General features: G+C 40.4%; 1 protein-coding gene across 2 annotated transcripts; it reads right to left on the reverse strand.

Annotated features, from left to right (window-relative positions):
- Positions 1-1,580: 1,580 nt before the first annotated feature.
- Positions 1,581-16,217, reverse strand: LOC138964679 (uncharacterized). Of its 2 annotated transcripts, XR_011455178.1 has the most exons (4): positions 16,041-16,217; positions 10,890-11,081; positions 2,350-3,611; positions 1,581-2,315 (listed from the first exon to the last, which is right to left on the reverse strand). XR_011455178.1 is itself a non-coding variant. In XM_070336703.1 (3 exons), exons 1-3 carry the CDS (start codon positions 16,099-16,101, stop codon positions 2,512-2,514), a joined length of 1,353 nt encoding a protein of 450 aa, XP_070192804.1. In that variant the 5' UTR covers positions 16,102-16,217; the 3' UTR covers positions 1,581-2,511. The 2 variants fall into 2 exon arrangements, 1 of the variants encoding a protein (XP_070192804.1); XM_070336703.1 differs by having other exon boundaries at positions 1,581-3,611.
- Positions 16,218-16,845: the final 628 nt, after the last annotated feature.

The following is a 16,845-nucleotide window of genomic DNA, read 5'->3' on the forward strand; positions in this document are numbered from 1 at the left end:
TATGGGATTGTGCAAGTGCTAATGTTTTGAAACCTTTAGCCAGTCTTCACAGAAGAGCAGTTAAGCTTATAATGGTAAAAAATCACACTCCTTCAGAATCTGATTATAAAAATTTGCAAGTATTACCATTTCAAAAAAGATTAATGTATAATAAAGGTGTTATGATGCATAAAGTGATGTCAGGATATGCACCGGAGACATTACGTGATAATTTTATTTTGAACTATAACAGACTAAAAATCATAACACCGACTCCACGTATTGACCTTTTCAAATCAAGCCTTTTTATATTCAGTGTAACTCACTGCCTATTTTTCTTAAGCATAAAACAAACACAGACAGCTTAAAAAAAAATTATATGTCGCACATAATGCAACTAAACATGTGCTGAATGGTTCATCAATTCATTTAAAATGTATGTGCATGTTAAACAAAATTATAATAATATGCAGATCTAAATTAAGTTATGTTAAAAATTGACACTTGGAAATTGTACTTAAAATGCAGCATGACAATTTATTTTTTAAATTTGTATCTGTATATACAGTTATAATGTATTAAGTTTGATGTGATAGTTCTTTGATTATATTGTTTTCTGTTCTTGTTGACCCTATATTAGGGCGAGGGCTGGATGTAAAAAAGCAATATTCTTGCTTATCTATTACCCTCGATAATAAAGATTTTGTCTTGTCTTGTCTTGTCTTGTCTTTCTCTCTCTCCGTGTCTTGGTGCCGTGAGTGTGTTTGTGAACCCTCTCTCTCTCTCTCTCTCTCTCTCTCTCTCTCTCTCTCTCTCTCTCTCTCTCCGTGTCTTGGTGCACGGTGAGTGTGTTTGTGAACCCTCTCTCTCTCTCTCTCTCTCTCTCTCTCACTCTCTCTCTCTCTCTCTCTCTCATACCGTTCATGCTGTTTACCTGTGCTCATGCTCTAGACAGACTCCGATGGCTGTTTCTACAGTAAAACCTCACACTAACGACCTTGAAAATGTCCAGAAAAGTCGGTCGTAAAAAGGATGGGTTTTTATTGGAAGTTTGGGAGGTATGATTTTTTTCACAGGGGATGCAACTGTTGGACAGTTTAGTGCTTTCTGATTTTGCGCAGTTATGTCCCTTGAAAGTTGTGTTCGTTATCCCATTTTGGTTCCCATTTGATGTGCATATGGATTAGCATGATGTATTTCAAGGATGTCCAAGGGGTCACCAAGTCAAAAGTAAATGTTACCTTATTTTCAAGTACAAGGTGTACATTTCATGTTGCAGAAACAACGTTTGTGTGTTTGAGTTAAAAATAAAACAAAGTGCTAGAAATAAGGCCATGCACAGTAAATTAGGGAAATGGGACGTCATGTCAAATTTGAACTTAATCCGTGAAAATGTGTCTCATCTGTTATGCCACACAGACGACCCTTATTTATGCAAAATCATCAATTCAACTTAACACACATTCTTTCTGCGTTGTGAAATGTACGCGTTGAACCTTGCAATGTCTTTTTGTGAATTTAGTGCGAAGTTCAGCAACATGACTGCAGTAATATGAAAGCGACAATTAGCCACTCAGACATTCACACACAAACAAGTGACGTGTTTGAAGAATAATCGTTTATTAACTTCAATATGAAGCATTGTGTTTTTGCAATAGTATAACTTGGTCTCATAGTCATATGAGGATCTCCTGGTCTGGAAAATGTCACGCCATATTTAAGTCAGAATCATCTATGTTTTTACACGGAAGCAAATTGTGCTTTTGAAATGTTCCATTACATCCATCAACCTCTAATACAGACAGACAGATAGACAGATAGATGTACTCAAGCACGCACGCATGCAAACACACACACACACACACACACACATGATACACTCTTACACACGCCTCACGGGACCTGCAGGATGAAGTGAATGCAGACAGCCAGATATACATATCAGAGACGATGAAAAAGTAAATTCTTCCATACTTGAGACTAAAACCATTCTTTTCGATGTAACTTCGTCAACCGTTTTATTGCAGATAGTTTTTTTTTCTCGAAACGTCGTTTTGTTGCGGTTGTCCTTTCACAGAAGGAATTAAACATTTTGTTGTTCTTTTGCTGTTATGTTTTTGCTGTTACTTCATGGGACAATATAAGAATATAGTGTCCTTTACTTCTAGGTGTCCTCTTGTCAGTCTTCTCATAGCAGGTTTCACCAGAAATCCTCCAGTATCACAAGCAGGTCAAGTCTCGTTTTTCGCTTATTGTGATAGTATAGTGCAGTGATACAAAAGCATCTCTGGTATCACTGTGCGAAAGCCGCAGCAACCTCTATGGGCAGAATATACCTGCGCAGTTTCAGCGGCACAGACGACGCACTGCCTATTATTTATGCCGCGATAGGGATTATGACGAGTACTTGGCCTGTTTTCCTTTCATGCAACGTGTAGCGGGCTGGGATAATTTGCAGTGCGTCGTCGGTCCTGCTGAAGTTACATAATTATGTGAGTGGAGCCCCTTACATTTGGCATGAGGAACGCAAGTTTAACCAGCAGTGGGTGCACGTGGAGCCTGCTGCTGTCCTTGAAGAGCCATGATGCGACGCAGCTGCTGCAGCTTCTGGAAGATACTGGGCATGCTGGCAGCACTGCCGAACGGTCCTGGGTTTGAGTTAGGGCTGGACCCTCTTCCGCCCGGAGGTGGAGGGGGGCCGCTGTTGTGGTTGGGGCCTGGGGCCGCTGGGTCTGGTTTGGGGCCGGGGGCGGGGCCTTGAGGTGGAGGAGGGCGGCGGTTGGTAAACATAAAGGCGGGGTTGGAGCCTGGGGCGGGGCCAGGGTTGGGGCCCGGAGGTGGAGGAGGGCGGCGGTTGTTCAAAAACATAGAGGCGGGATTGGGGCCTGGGGCGGGGCCAGGTTTGGGGCCGGGGGCGGGGCCGGGGCCCTGTTTGGGGCCTGTGGTGGGGGAGGGGCCAGGGGCAGGGCCGTGGGGGTTAAAGAGTTGTGGATGTGGAGGAGGGCGGCGGTTGTTCATAAACATAGAGGCAGGGTTGGGGCCGGGGGCGGGGCCCTGTTTGGGGCCGGTGGCGGGGCCCTGGCCAGGGGCGGGGCCGTGGGGGTTAAAGGGTTGTTGAGGATTGGGAGGTGAGCCGCGGTTGAAGCCTTGCTGCGGAGGAGGAAAACGAGGGGGGTTGAAGCCTCGAGGAGGAGAAGGGAAGGGGAACCCTTGGAACGCTGGGAACCTTTGAGCAGGGAACGGGAAACGGTTGAAGGTCTGAGGCGGGGGAGGAGGAGGGTTATTCATGAAGTCGATTTTTGGGACGGCAGGAGCAGCAGCAGCAGCAGCAGCAGGTCGAGGTTTAGGCTTGGCCGCGACGGCAGCAGGCTTGACAACAGGTCGTTTGGGGGCGACGACAGGGGGCGGGGCGTTGAGCTGGGGGGCGTCGTTCCCAGGGGCGCACGCCAGGTTCCACTTGGCGTTGATCTTTAGCTCGATGTCCTTGTTGCAGCACTGCATGGTGGCGCCATCGTAGGGCGTCTTCCCGCAGCAGTAGGTTATGGCCCCCATCTTGGGCACGAGCTCGCCGTCACAGCACGCTGCCTCCATCGTGTTGATGGGGTTCTTCTCGCAACACGCCATGCCCGGGGCTGCACACAGCGGGAACCGTGGGGTTAATGATTTGAATTGATTTTTAACATTTAAAAAAAACCTCCTTTCTTTAACAAAAACAAAGCGCACAAAAAAGCACAATAAAACGTACAGTCACATAGCCCATATTCAGTTCATTTCAAACTTATATAGACATACTCTTCCTCTCCTTTCCTATTTTTACATAACAACAGTGGGGTTAAAGATATACGATACCGATGCGTGCACATCCTATAGGGGTGAACTTGCGATTAATGTTTCTACTGCTGGTAAAATAAAGTCACCGAGACAAACTTCGTTCTCGAAATTCATTGTCACTTCCTCGGAAGGCATGCAGATATATAAATCGATATCGTATCTCATTGAAGACGTATTTCTTGCAGACAAAAACTTTCTCAAATACCCGGCCAAAAAGGTACATAGTTCGGGTTTGGTTTTGGAATAATGACATCACACACCAGGTAATTAAAGTTATGATGCCATCACACGACTGCGATTTGACTGTATACTATCCGTTGCATGCGAGGCAGTCGCTGATTGACTCGAATAAGCAACCGATCACAAAGTTAAGGTCATTGCACGCGAGCCGGTTTCAATCCGCTCTGCCAATGTTCAAACATTGCTCTCACCCTTTCTAAAATACCTTTCAGCATAAGACCTTCGCGGGAAAGTTATTGGGCAGGCAGTTGTATCTGACGTACACATCTAACATTTCTCTTTAAAGGCACACTCAGCTTCCCAAAAACCATCGGTTTCTCAGTGGTCACAGACACTGTCATGCTTTCAGTTTACACACAGTACAAACTCCCTTTCGTTTAATCACTCACTGCTTGAGAACATCCTAGCTGCCCTCCGTAAAGAGCGAGCATTTTTCAAAGAATTTATTTTTGTGTGGCCAGTCGGATTTACAATGAGACAAATCGGACGCCTCGTATTGGTGCTAGACCTAACTTTTAAAATCTAAATAATAGATTGACAGCTTGTTACAAACATTCTTAAATCATTAAAGAATTCTTTTTTCATCAAGACAAGATCAGTACAATTCGAAGTTTTGAAAGTTTGAAAAAAAGGGAGACCGGAAGCATGTCACGCAAGGTCGTGTTGGCCCAAGCAGACGAATTTTCTGCATAGCGCTGGCTTCTTTGTAGTCAACCGCCGCCGATAAGTACGCGTGACTCGCAGCCGTTTGTTGCGTTTTAGATTCAGGGGTACACAATAACGTGCTATTGCTGATACAGTGAGTCGCATTGAAATCACAAACTGACGACTAAATTGTAAAAAAAAGGAAAGTGGATCACACAGGTACATGATGCCTCAGGGGTTAGATAAACCACCTAAACTGGTGTGTGGTTTACGCGAGCTAGATAGCCATTCAAACGAACTGTGTCATTGAATGCTATTAAATACAATTGCAAGTGTGTTCCATAAGGTGTAAACAGCTTTTTTCATGAGATGATTTAAATCGTTCTGTAAACCATTTGAGACAGACTGGGGCTTTAATATCTGAGTAAAAAAAAACACCTCTTACTATGTACAGGATTTATTCAAGACACTATTTTTTGGTATGTGTCTAAGTGGGGTTTGGGTTGGGGGGGGGGGGAGGCTTATATCTCACATTTAAGCTTGGGCAGACCTGAGATAGTGAGCCGGGTTGTTTCCACGGGAAGGAATCTGCTTTTGAGGTCTCGAGTCGGCCTTGTCAGGGGAAGATAAGCACACAGTGCACAATGTTAGAACAAATACACACACATAAACAAACAAGTCGCGTAAGGCGAAATTACTACATTTAGTCAAGCTGTGGAACTCACAGAATGAAACTGAACGTAGTCCGCCGCTAGTGCAAAAGGCAGTGAAAGTAACGAGCCTGTTTGGCGCGGTAGCGGTTGCGCTGTGCTTCATAGCACGCGCTTTACTGTACCTCTCTTCGTTTTAACTTTCTGAGCGTGTTTTTAATCCAAACATATCATATCTATATGTTTTTGGAATCAGGAACCGACAAGGAATAAGATGAAATAGCTTTTAAAACGATTTCGGAAATTTAATTTTAATAATAATTTTTATATTTTTTTAATTTTCAGAGCTTGTTTTTAATCCGAATATAACATATTTATATGTTTTTGGAATCAGAACATGATGAAGAATATTTTTAATTTTCAGAGCTTGTTTTTAATCCAAATATAACATATTTATATGTTTTTGGAATCAGGAAATGATGAAGAATAAGATGAACGTAAATTTGGATCGTTTTATAAAAAACTTTTTTTTTTTTACAATTTTCAGATTTTTGATGACCAAAGTCATTAATTAATTTTTAAGCCACCAAGCTGAAATGCAATACCGAAGTCCGGCCTTCGTCGAATATTGCTTGGTCAAAATTTCAATCGATTTGATTGAGAATTGAGGGTGCGACAGTGCCGCCTCAACTTTTACAAAAAGCCGGATATGACGTCATCAAAGACGTTTATCGAAAAAAAGAAAAAACCATCCGGGGATATCATTCCCAGGAACTCTCATGTCAAATTTCATAAAGATCGGTCCAGTAGTTTGGTCTGAATCGCTCTACACACACACACACACACACACGCACACCCACACACACACACACACACACACACACACACACACACACACACACACACACACACACACACACGCACACACATACACCACGACCCTCGTCTCGATTCCGCCTCAATGTTAAAACATTTAGTAAAAACTTGACTAAATGTAAAAACAAACACTGAAGCGAAAGTGTGTGACAGACAGTCTCGAGTCGGCCTTGTCAGGGGAAGATAAGCACACAGTGCACAATGTTAGAACAAATACACACACATAAACAAACAAGTCGCGTAAGGCGAAATTACTACATTTAGTCAAGCTGTGGAACTCACAGAATGAAACTGAACGTAGTCCGCCGCTAGTGCAAAAGGCAGTGAAAGTGACGAGCCTGTTTGGCGCGGTAGCGATTGCGCTGTGCTTTACTGTACCTCTCTTCGTTTTAACTTTCTGAGCGTGTTTTTAATCCAAACATATCATATCTATATGTTTTTGGAATCAGGAACCGACAAGGAATAAGATGAAATAGTTTTTAAAACGATTTCGGAAATTTAATTTTGATCATAATTTTTATATTTTTAATTTTCAGAGCTTGTTTTTAATCCAACTATAACATATGTATATGTTTTTGGAATCAGAAAATGACGAAGAATAAGATGAAATTGTTTTTGGATCGTTTAATAAAAAAAATAATTTTAATTAGAAGTTTTCGATTTTTAATGACCAAACTCACTCATTAGTTTTTAGCCACCAAGCTGAAATGCAATACCAAACCCCGGCCTTTGTCGAAGATTGCTTTGCCAAAATTTCAATCAATTTAATTGAAAAATGAGGGTGTGACAGTGCCGCCTCAACTTTTACAAAAAGCCGGATATGACGTCATCAAAGGTATTTGTCGAAAAAATGAAAAAACTATCCGGGGATATCATACCCAGGAACTCTCATGTCAAATTTCATAAAGATCGGCCCAGTATTTTTTTTGTTTTTTTTGTTAATTCTCTTTTTGTCCAGTTTTTTTTTTTTTTACATGTATATGCTGTACATTACAGGACATCACCTACCGAAAGGACAGAATCATATAACAGAAAAACACACTTGGACAATTACAACATACATGGGGTGGGAGGATGGAATGGGGAGGGGGGGATGTTCAGTGGTTTGGTGGTCGCATTATCAAAAGGTTTTAAGAACGAAAAAACCTAAGGGTTACATCAAAAAGTGCATATACAGGCGCCAATCCTTGTAGAATTTATCTACTGTATTATTCACAACTGCGTTATACTTTTCACAAATAAATCTTTGCTTAAAGTTTCTACTAAATGTCTGAAAATGAGGGGTCTTTTTGTTCATTTTGGAAATATATACATGGTGTTTGGCACAGATTAATAACATATCAAAAGCTTTATCGGTGACTACATTGTTCGCCACTCCAAGAAGAACCAGTTCTTTAGACAGTTTTAAATTGTCGCAATGGGTGCAGTTCGCCTTTAGCCAATTTACAAATTTTATCCAAAAAGTCTGCACTTTATCACACTCCCAAAACATATGTAAAAGGGTTTCTTCATTTCTACCACAAAATGTACACAGTATTTTAGTCTGAATCGCTCTACACACACACACAGACACACACACACAGACACACACACACACACACACACACACACACACACACACACACACACACACACACACACACACACACACACACACACACACACACAACGAACCTCGTCTCGATTCCCTTTCTATGTTAAAACATTTAGTCAAAACTTGACTAAATGTAAAAACAAACACTGATGAAGCGGTAGAGTGTGACAGACAGTCTCGAGTCGGCCTTGTCAGGGAAAGATAAGCACACAGTGAATATATGTTAAAACAAAAACACACACATAAACAAAAAACAAACACTGAAGCGGTAGTGTGTGACAGACAGTCTCGAGTCGGCCTTGTCAGGAGAAGATAAGCACACAGTACACAATGTTAAAACAAAAACACACACATAAACAAACAAGTCGCGTAAGGCGAAAATACAACATTTAGTCAAGTAGCTGTCGAACTCAGAGAATGAAACTGAACGCAATTGCAAGTTTTCAGCAAGACCGTATACTCGTAGCATCGTCAGTCCACCGCTCATGGCGAAGGCAGTGAAATTGACAAGAAGAGCGGGGTAGTAGTTGCGCTGAGAAGGATAGCACGCTTTTCTGTACCTCTCTTCGTTTTAACTTTCCGAGCGTGTTTTTAATCCAAACATATCATATCTATATGTTTTTGGAATGAGGAACTGACAAGGAATAAGATGAAAGTGTTTTTAAATTGATTTGGGAAAAAAAAATTGATAATAATTTTTATATTTTTAATTTTCAGAGCTTGTTTTTAATCCAAATATAACATATGTATATGTTTTTGGAATCAGAAAATGATGGAGAATAAGATTAACGTAATTTTGGATCGTTTTATAATTTTATTTTTTTTTTACAATTTTCAGATCAAAGTCATAAATTAATTTTTAAGCCATCAAGCTGAAATGCAATACCGAAGTCCGGGCTTCGTCGAAGATTACTTGACCAAAATTTCAATCAATTTGGTTGAAAAATGAGAGCGTGACAGTGCCGCCTCAACTTTCACAAAAAGCCGGATATGACGTCATCAAAGACATTTATCGAAAAAATGAAAAAAACGTCTGGGGATTTCATACCCAGGAACTCTCATGTCAAATTTCATAAAGATCGGTCCAGTAGTTTTCTCTGAATCGCTCTACACACACACACAGACACACATACACCATATGACCCTCGTCTCGATTCCCCCCTCTACGTTAATACATTTAGTCAAAACTTGACTAAATGTAAAAACAAACACAGAAGCGGAAGTGTGTGACAGACAGTCTCGAGTCGGCCTTGTCAGGGGAAGATAAACACGCATTGCAAAATGTAAAAACAAATAAACACACATAAACAAAAAACAAACACAGAAGCGGAAGTGTGTGACAGACACTCAATTCTACAAAGGGATATAATAGTTTCACGCATCGTGGCTTTGTGGTAGAGTCTTGCTATTCTACTAACTACGTGACAGAATGCGATCACCCCCCCCCCCCCCCCCAACCAAAAAAAAACCCAAAAAAAACCCAACCTCTTCCGGGACCCCCCGGACCCCCCCCCCCTCCTTTTACTCACACTCCCCCTACCCATCTCATATAGATATGTCTATATATATGATAACCTTTTTTATTGACTTTGAGTTATTTATCTTCTTTTTTTTTTGCGTTCTATCTTGGGAACACGTCGGAGGACTTCTTTCTAGCATACACCATTATCTCGTCAGTCATCTCAAAGTTTAACTCTTATAAGACAAATAGCCCCCCTTTAAAATGTCCGTCCGTGTGTCTTGTCTCATGACAGATGTGCTACATCTAACAAGGACACTTCCCTGGTTTACAAATACAGTGGAACCCCCCTTTTAAGACCTCCAAAAATCTGAGAAAATCAGGTCTTAAAAAGGAGGGAGTCTTAAAATGGTAATTTTACAGAGGTTATGAACAGCAAGACTGAGAAAACAAGGTCTTAAAAAGGAGGGAGCCTTAAATTGGGGGGGGGGGGGTCTTAAAAAGGAGGTTCCACAGTAATTCTTTCCGACAGCACTGCTTCCAACTTGTCTTCTGCCATCTCCGCAGAGAAGGAGGAATTACGTTTTTCTTGAACATTTTCAACCGTACTCTCACAACACGCATTAAAATGTCGTTTTCTTTGTTTCCTTGTTCATTTTGAAAGTCGTATTTCTTCCTTTCTTTCTGTCTTTCTTTCTTTATTCATGTATAGGTTAATACATTAAACTATTTAATTATTTGTTCAAGCGGACGCTTATCATATTACGTGCCATGTGAAAGGGACGATTGGTTGGTTGGTTGCTTATTATTTGTTATTACCTCTTCCGCTGATATTGCTGTTCGAGACCGATGCAATTTTGTTTCTTTCTCAGTTCACATGGCAAAGCTCCATGCTTTCAACTATTTACAATCAGGTCAATCAACTGTAAAAAGAAGGTTCTAAAACTTTATAACTTTCACATTCTGTCCATCAAATCTTGTTCAGGAACACTAATAACTAACACCACAGATAAATTATCTACAAGTTCGTATCCCCCTTCATTGGCTCTGTCGACGCCCGTTTGTAACCGCTTGCTTCTATATATAATAAACCGGCCATAGAGCGTCGTCGTCCCGAACTAAATCTTCATTAAAATTCATTTTAAGTCATTCCAAAGGTTTTGAGTCGTGTATTGAAAATCGATTTAGTGCGTAAGTGCCTTTGAACAGTTGTCCCACAATTCCGTATTCTTTTTTTAAGTCCGGGATACATTCCCCCCCCTCCCCCACCCCCGTCTATTTGTAGAGAAGGTCAAAGGGCAAATGTATCACCGCTCTTCGACTGAAGGTAATTGTGGTTGGGGGTTTGTAAGGTAATGTGCTAAGGCCCGGCGCTCACCTATGTAACGCCAGCAGGACAATCTGACGACGCACTGCAGATTATCCCAGCCCGCTAAACGTTGCGTGAAAGGAAAACAGGCCAGTACTCGTCGTAATCCTTATCGCAGCATCAACAATATGCAGTGCGTCGTCTGTGCCGCTGAAACTGCGCAGGTATATTCTGCCCTTAACACTAATGAGACACCGTATAACACTTGCACAGTCCCTGTAGCTACTGTCACAAACTCACACTGACCTTTCATGACGGGGTCGTTGCTGCAGCAGAGGAAGTCTGCCTTGTCGACCAGCGTCTTGCCGCAACAGGAGTAGTTGGCGGGGGTTGCGCAGGGGAACACGTTGCCGCCGCAGCAGAACTGTTTGGCGGCGGCGTCATACGACGTACCAAAACACCCGCCCATTCCCGGCATGCCGCACGGCCCTGTGGTGACTGGAACGTTGGAAAGGTGTAATAATATGTAATGTTCGTTATAATCGTTTACAGGCAGGCTGGGTGTGTCACATTAGATTTCCATTTTTATGTACTATTCTAATGGACAATAAGGTATTTTTTTTATTGTTATTGGTGAAAGTAATGATGTCGAAAAACAAAAGAATTATGTACTCACCAACAACACAAGCAGAGCACACACAAAAATAATGAAATCAGAATTTCACCTATGGAGGCTTATTCGGGACCACAGACATATATACAAAGGAAAACAAAAAACAAAAATCAAAACAGAACCAAACAGGGATTAAAAGATGGAGAGAGAAAGTCATGATGATAATAATAATAATAATAATATGGGAGATTTATATAGCGCTTGACGTTCTCTAAGCGCTTTACAGCGAATTGGTGAGAGGTCAAGGCAGGTGAAGTAGCCCGCACGTTGAACATCTCTCATGCTGGGTATTTTCGTGTTCCTATAACCCACCGAACTCTGACATAGATTACAGGATCTTTTCCGTGCGCACCGTGCTTGGTCTTGTGCTTGCGTGTACACACGAAGGGGGTTAAGTCACTAGCAGGTCTGCACATAAGTTGACCTGGGAGATCGAAAAAATCTCCACTTCTAACCCACCAAGCGGCAGCGACCGGGATTCGAACACACGACCTTCCGATTAGGAGTCCGACGTCTTACCACCACGCCACTGCTTAAATAGCGGTAATCACAGAACTCCGCGCTTTACATCCTATGATTATGAATAAAACATGCTAAGTCAAAATACGTATGGATGGGAAATCAGTTTTGCAGTGGTTTTTTTTTATGACACGCGTTAGGACATTCTCTGTGTCCATGGCTTCATTCACCACAACAGAACAGGCGGGCATTTTCTGAACAGTTAAGATATCAAAATTCAACTGAGGTGAAGTGTAGTTTGAATTTAGTGATAGTGAACTTCCAACATGAGCATCATGTTAAAAAAAGATTCTGTTAACCATTTCAAGCTACCACATTAAGGACAGCTGTCAGTTGGAATTGTTTTCTCACCAGGGTGACCTCCAGGCAGAAAGAACTGTTGGAAATTCACCTCGAGTAAACACCAGGCGAGAAGAAATTGAACTTTCTCTTCCTCTAATGGACAATTTTCTATGGACGTTATATTCCTAAAAGCACGATAAATATAGCTTTCTTTTCATCAATTCCAAAGCTTCTTCCATTTCTATAAGTGTAGCATCTATATATATATACGACTAGTGTCTGTCTGTCTGTCTGTCTGTCTGTCTGTCTGTCTGTTCGCGATCCACGGCCAAAGTTCTCGGTGGATCTTTTTCAAATTTGGACACCGTATTCAGCTACACCCCGGACACAACCTCATCGATGAGATATTTCAACACGTGCTCTCTGCGCGCTGAACCGATTTTTTTTGTTTTTTGTTGTCGGGATCCACTACCAGTAACTCTTCCTTATCTTCTCCAGTGTTTTCAGCCGCGATTATCTCCCTTCCTCCGTGTGGCGTCAATCCATATTCCCGTTACTACGTTACTATTTTTAGAAGGTCACTGCACGTTACTATTTTTAGAAGGTCTCCAGTGTTTTGCGCGTTTATCTCCTTTTCTTCGTGCGCCGGCGAAGCCGGCGTACACCCGGCAAAGCCGGGTCCCAGGCGCAGCCTGGTATTCGGCTCTACTTCTTCCCGGCGAAGCCGGTACCCGGCGAAGCGGGTAATCATCTAGTTCAATACATAGGGCCTATTTAAAATGTAAGCAAAGTTCGGGTATACATAAAATGCTCAAAACGGTATACTGTTGGCATCACTGTAACATTGTTAAGAATATTTCCTATTGAAGGGCAACGAGAAAACTCCCATGTTTCAAGTTTTAATTTATGCTTTAACCCGTTTTGGGGTATGGAGGCCGACGGCTATTTTTCAAACAGCAAACAAATATAAAAAAAATAATCACAGCTACTGCAGTAAGTTACAGTAAACTCAAAAATGTATACAATTAAATATACCCAAGCATTCACAGTTAAATTGAAACCAGTATGATCTTGGTCGTTTGAAGGAAAGCAGAGACTGGAGGAAACGGAAACACATTCTAAGCTAAGTTCATTATCTGTATTATAAGTGTTTGTCTGTCTGTGCACTTTAAGTACCCTATGATCTAAATACCTGTGATTGTAATGTTTTGTTTTGTCATAAATTATAATTCCTCAATTCCAATAACTTACATTTCTAGTTTTTTTTTATCGTAAGTTTTGAATTTCATAGATCAGCTGCAAGTAAGTTCCAAGACAGCATCACTCAGGTGATTTAGAAATCCACAAGAAATCCACTGGAGAAAAATGTCAAAAATACCTGTGATTATAATGTTTTTGTTTTGTCATTCATTATAATTCATCAATTCCAATAACTTACAATTCTAGTCTTTTTTATATTTAGTCAAGTTTTGACTAAATATTTTAACATCGAGGGGGAATCGAAACGAGGGTCGTGGTGTATGTGCGTGTGTGTGTGTGTGTGTGTCTGTGTGTCTGTGTGTGTGTGTGTGTGTGTAGAGCGATTCAGACTAAACTACTGGACCGATCTTTATGAAATTTGACATGAGAGTTCCTGGGTATGAAATCCCCGAACATTTTTTTCATTTTTTTGATAAATGTCTTTGATGACGTCATATCCGGCTTTTCGTGAAAGTTGAGGCGGCACTGTCACGCCCTCATTTTTCAACCAAATTGGTTGAAATTTTGGTCAAGTAATCTTCGACGAAGCCCGGACTTCGGTATTGCATTTCAGCTTGGTGGCTTAAAAATTAATTAATGACTTTGGTCATTAAAAATCTGAAAATTGTAAAAAAAAAATAAAAATTTATAAAACGATCCAAATTTACGTTTATCTTATTCTCCATCATTTGCTGATTCCAAAAACATATAAATATGTTATATTCGGATTAAAAACAAGCTCTGAAAATTAAATATATAAAAACTATTATCAAAATGTTTTTTTCGAAATCAATTTAAAAACACTTTCATCTTATTCCTTGTCGGTTCCTGATTCCAAAAACATATACATATGATATGTTTGGATTAAAAACACGCTCAGAAAGTTAAAACGAAGAGAGGTACAGAAAAGCGTGCTATCCTTCTCAGCGCAAGTACTACCCCGCTCTTCTTGTCAATTTCACTGCCTTTGCCGTGCGCGGTGGACTGACGATGCTACGGTCTTGCTGCGTTGCATTGCGTTCAGTTTCATTCTGTGAGTTCGACAGCTACTTGACTAAATATTGTATTTTCGCCTTACGCGACTTGTTTATTACATTTAGTCAAGTTTTGACTAAATGTTTTAACGTAGAGGGGGGAATCGAGACGAGGGTCGTGGTGTATGTGTGTGTGTGTGTGTGTGTGTGTGTGTGTGTGTCTGTCTGTGTGTGTGTGTAGAGCGATTCAGACTAAACTACTGGACCGATCTTTATGAAATTTGACATGAGAGTTCCTGGGTATGAAATCCCCATACGTTTTTTTCATTTTTTTGATAAATGTCTTTGATGACGTCATATCCGGCTTTTCGTGAAAGTTGAGGCGGCACTGTCACGCCCTCATTTTTCAACCAAATTGGTTGAAATTTTGGTCAAGTAATCTTCGACGAAGCTCGGGGTTCGGTATTGCATTTCAGCTTGGTGGCTTAAAAATTAATTAATGACTTTGGTCATTAAAAATCTGAAAATTGTAAAAAAAAATAAAAATTTATAAAACGATCCAAATTTACGTTTATCTTATTCTCCATCATTTGCTGATTCCAAAAACATATAAATATGTTATATTCGGATTAAAAACAAGCTCTGAAAATTAAATATATAAAAATTATTATCAAAATTAAATTGTCCAAATCAATTTAAAAACACTTTCATCTTATTCCTTGTCGGTTCCTGATTCCAAAAACATATAGATATGATATGTTTGGATTAAAAACACGCTCAGAAAGTTAAAACAAAGAGAGGTACAGAAAAGCGTGCTATCCTTCTTAGCGCAACTACTACCCCGCTCTTCTTGTCAATTTCACTGCCTTTGCCATGAGCGGTGGACTGACGGTGCTACGAGTATACGGTCTTGCTGAAAAATGGCAGCTACTTGACTAAATATTGTATTTTCGCCTTACGCGACTTGTTTCATTTTTTTGATAAAATTGTCTTTGATGACGTCATATCCGGCTTTTCGTGAAAGTTGAGGCGGCACTGTCACGCCCTCATTTTTCAACCAAATTGATTGAAATTTTGGTCAAGCAATCTTCGACGAAGCCCGGACTTCGGTATTGCATTTCAGCTTGGTGGCTTAAAAATTAATTAATGACTTTGGTCATTAAAAATCTGAAAATTGTAAAAAAAAATAAAAATTTATAAAACGATCCAAATTTACGTTCATCTTATTCTCCATCATTTTTTGATTCCAAAAACATATAAATATGTTATATTTGGATTAAAAACAAGCTCTGAAAATTAAATATATAAAAATTATTATCAAAATTAAATTGTCGAAATCAATTTAAAAACACTTTCATCTTATTCCTTGTTGGTTCCTGATTCCAAAAACATATAGATATGATATGTTTGGATTAAAAACACGCTCAGAAAGTTAAAACAAAGAGAGGTACAGAAAAGCGTGCTATCCTTCTTAGCGCAACTACTACCCCGCTCTTCTTGTCAATTTCACTGCCTTTGCCATGAGCGGTGGACTGACGATGCTACGAGTATACGGTCTTGCTGAAAAATGGCATTGCGTTCAGTTTCATTCTGTGAGTTCGACAGCTACTTGACTAAATGTTGTATTTTCGCCTTACGCGACTTGTTCTGAATTTTGAATTTCACAGAACAGCTGCAAGTAAGTTCCAATACAGCATCATTCAGGTGATTTAGAAATCTACAAGAAATCCACGGGGGAAAAATGGCAAAAATTGAAAATGAAACACTCACACTGTGAACCAACTTGCCCAAAGGCAAGTCCACAAAGAAGGATGGCCAATTGGATGGCCATGTTTGCAGTTGGTGAAGGAATAACGGCTGGTTCTACTTCACTCTGCGTCTTGTCTCATGGGTGTTAAGTGTTCCTTTGTCCCTGCCAGATCTACCTTCCAACAACACTGAGTATCCTGTCCGTCAGGATAGTTATTATAAATAAGACGCAAGTCTCGCCAAAACCGTCGTATGCAAATGAGGACATTGCTGCATGAGGTGGCTCTTTGGTTTGATACGTGTGAATTGGCAGCCTATTTTTTCTTGATCAGGGGAATATTCCAACCAAATATGGTGATGTTACACGCTTATTTAGTAACTTAAAGTCATTTTTATTACATTTTTGCGGAAAATTGTCTGACAACTCCATGCATTCATACCGTGCCGACCATCAGCCAATACGATGTCAGTTCCGCCCGCTTCATGCCATGAAAATGGCTCGAACGAACTCGACTTTTAGATACAATGACGTCAATCAGTGGACAAAAAAGCATGAATGTCCATATATTGTATCAAAAAAAGAGCTTTTCGTGTGTTATTTCGCAAATTTGACTTTATAACGTGATTGTATACAAATATCCGATTCATTATTCATCAAAATCCCTAAACACAACAAATTACGATTTTGGTCCAATTTTTACCCCCGTATCTGGCCTTAAATCCTCAAACACATAGTAATTACAGAGTCATAACGACTAAAAGCTTTTATTTTATATTTTTTATTTTACCACTTAAACAAATAATTTTTAACTCATTGTCTCCCAGG

This window comes from Littorina saxatilis, linkage group LG4, assembly GCF_037325665.1.
Source record: "Littorina saxatilis isolate snail1 linkage group LG4, US_GU_Lsax_2.0, whole genome shotgun sequence".
NCBI classification, from domain to species: Eukaryota; Metazoa; Mollusca; class Gastropoda; order Littorinimorpha; family Littorinidae; genus Littorina; species Littorina saxatilis.

Bases quoted from the DNA above. Each gene is read 5' to 3' on its own strand.
- LOC138964679 (XM_070336703.1), bottom strand. From the start codon at position 16,101: ATGGCCATCCAATTGGCCATCCTTCTTTGTGGACTTGCCTTTGGGCAA. The intron at 11,082-16,040 runs GTGAGTGTTTCA...CCAACGTTCCAG, and splicing joins TGGGCAAGTTGGTTCACAGT to TCACCACAGGGCCGTGCGGC. The intron at 3,612-10,889 runs GTCAGTGTGAGT...CGCTGTGTGCAG, and splicing joins CAACGACCCCGTCATGAAAG to CCCCGGGCATGGCGTGTTGC.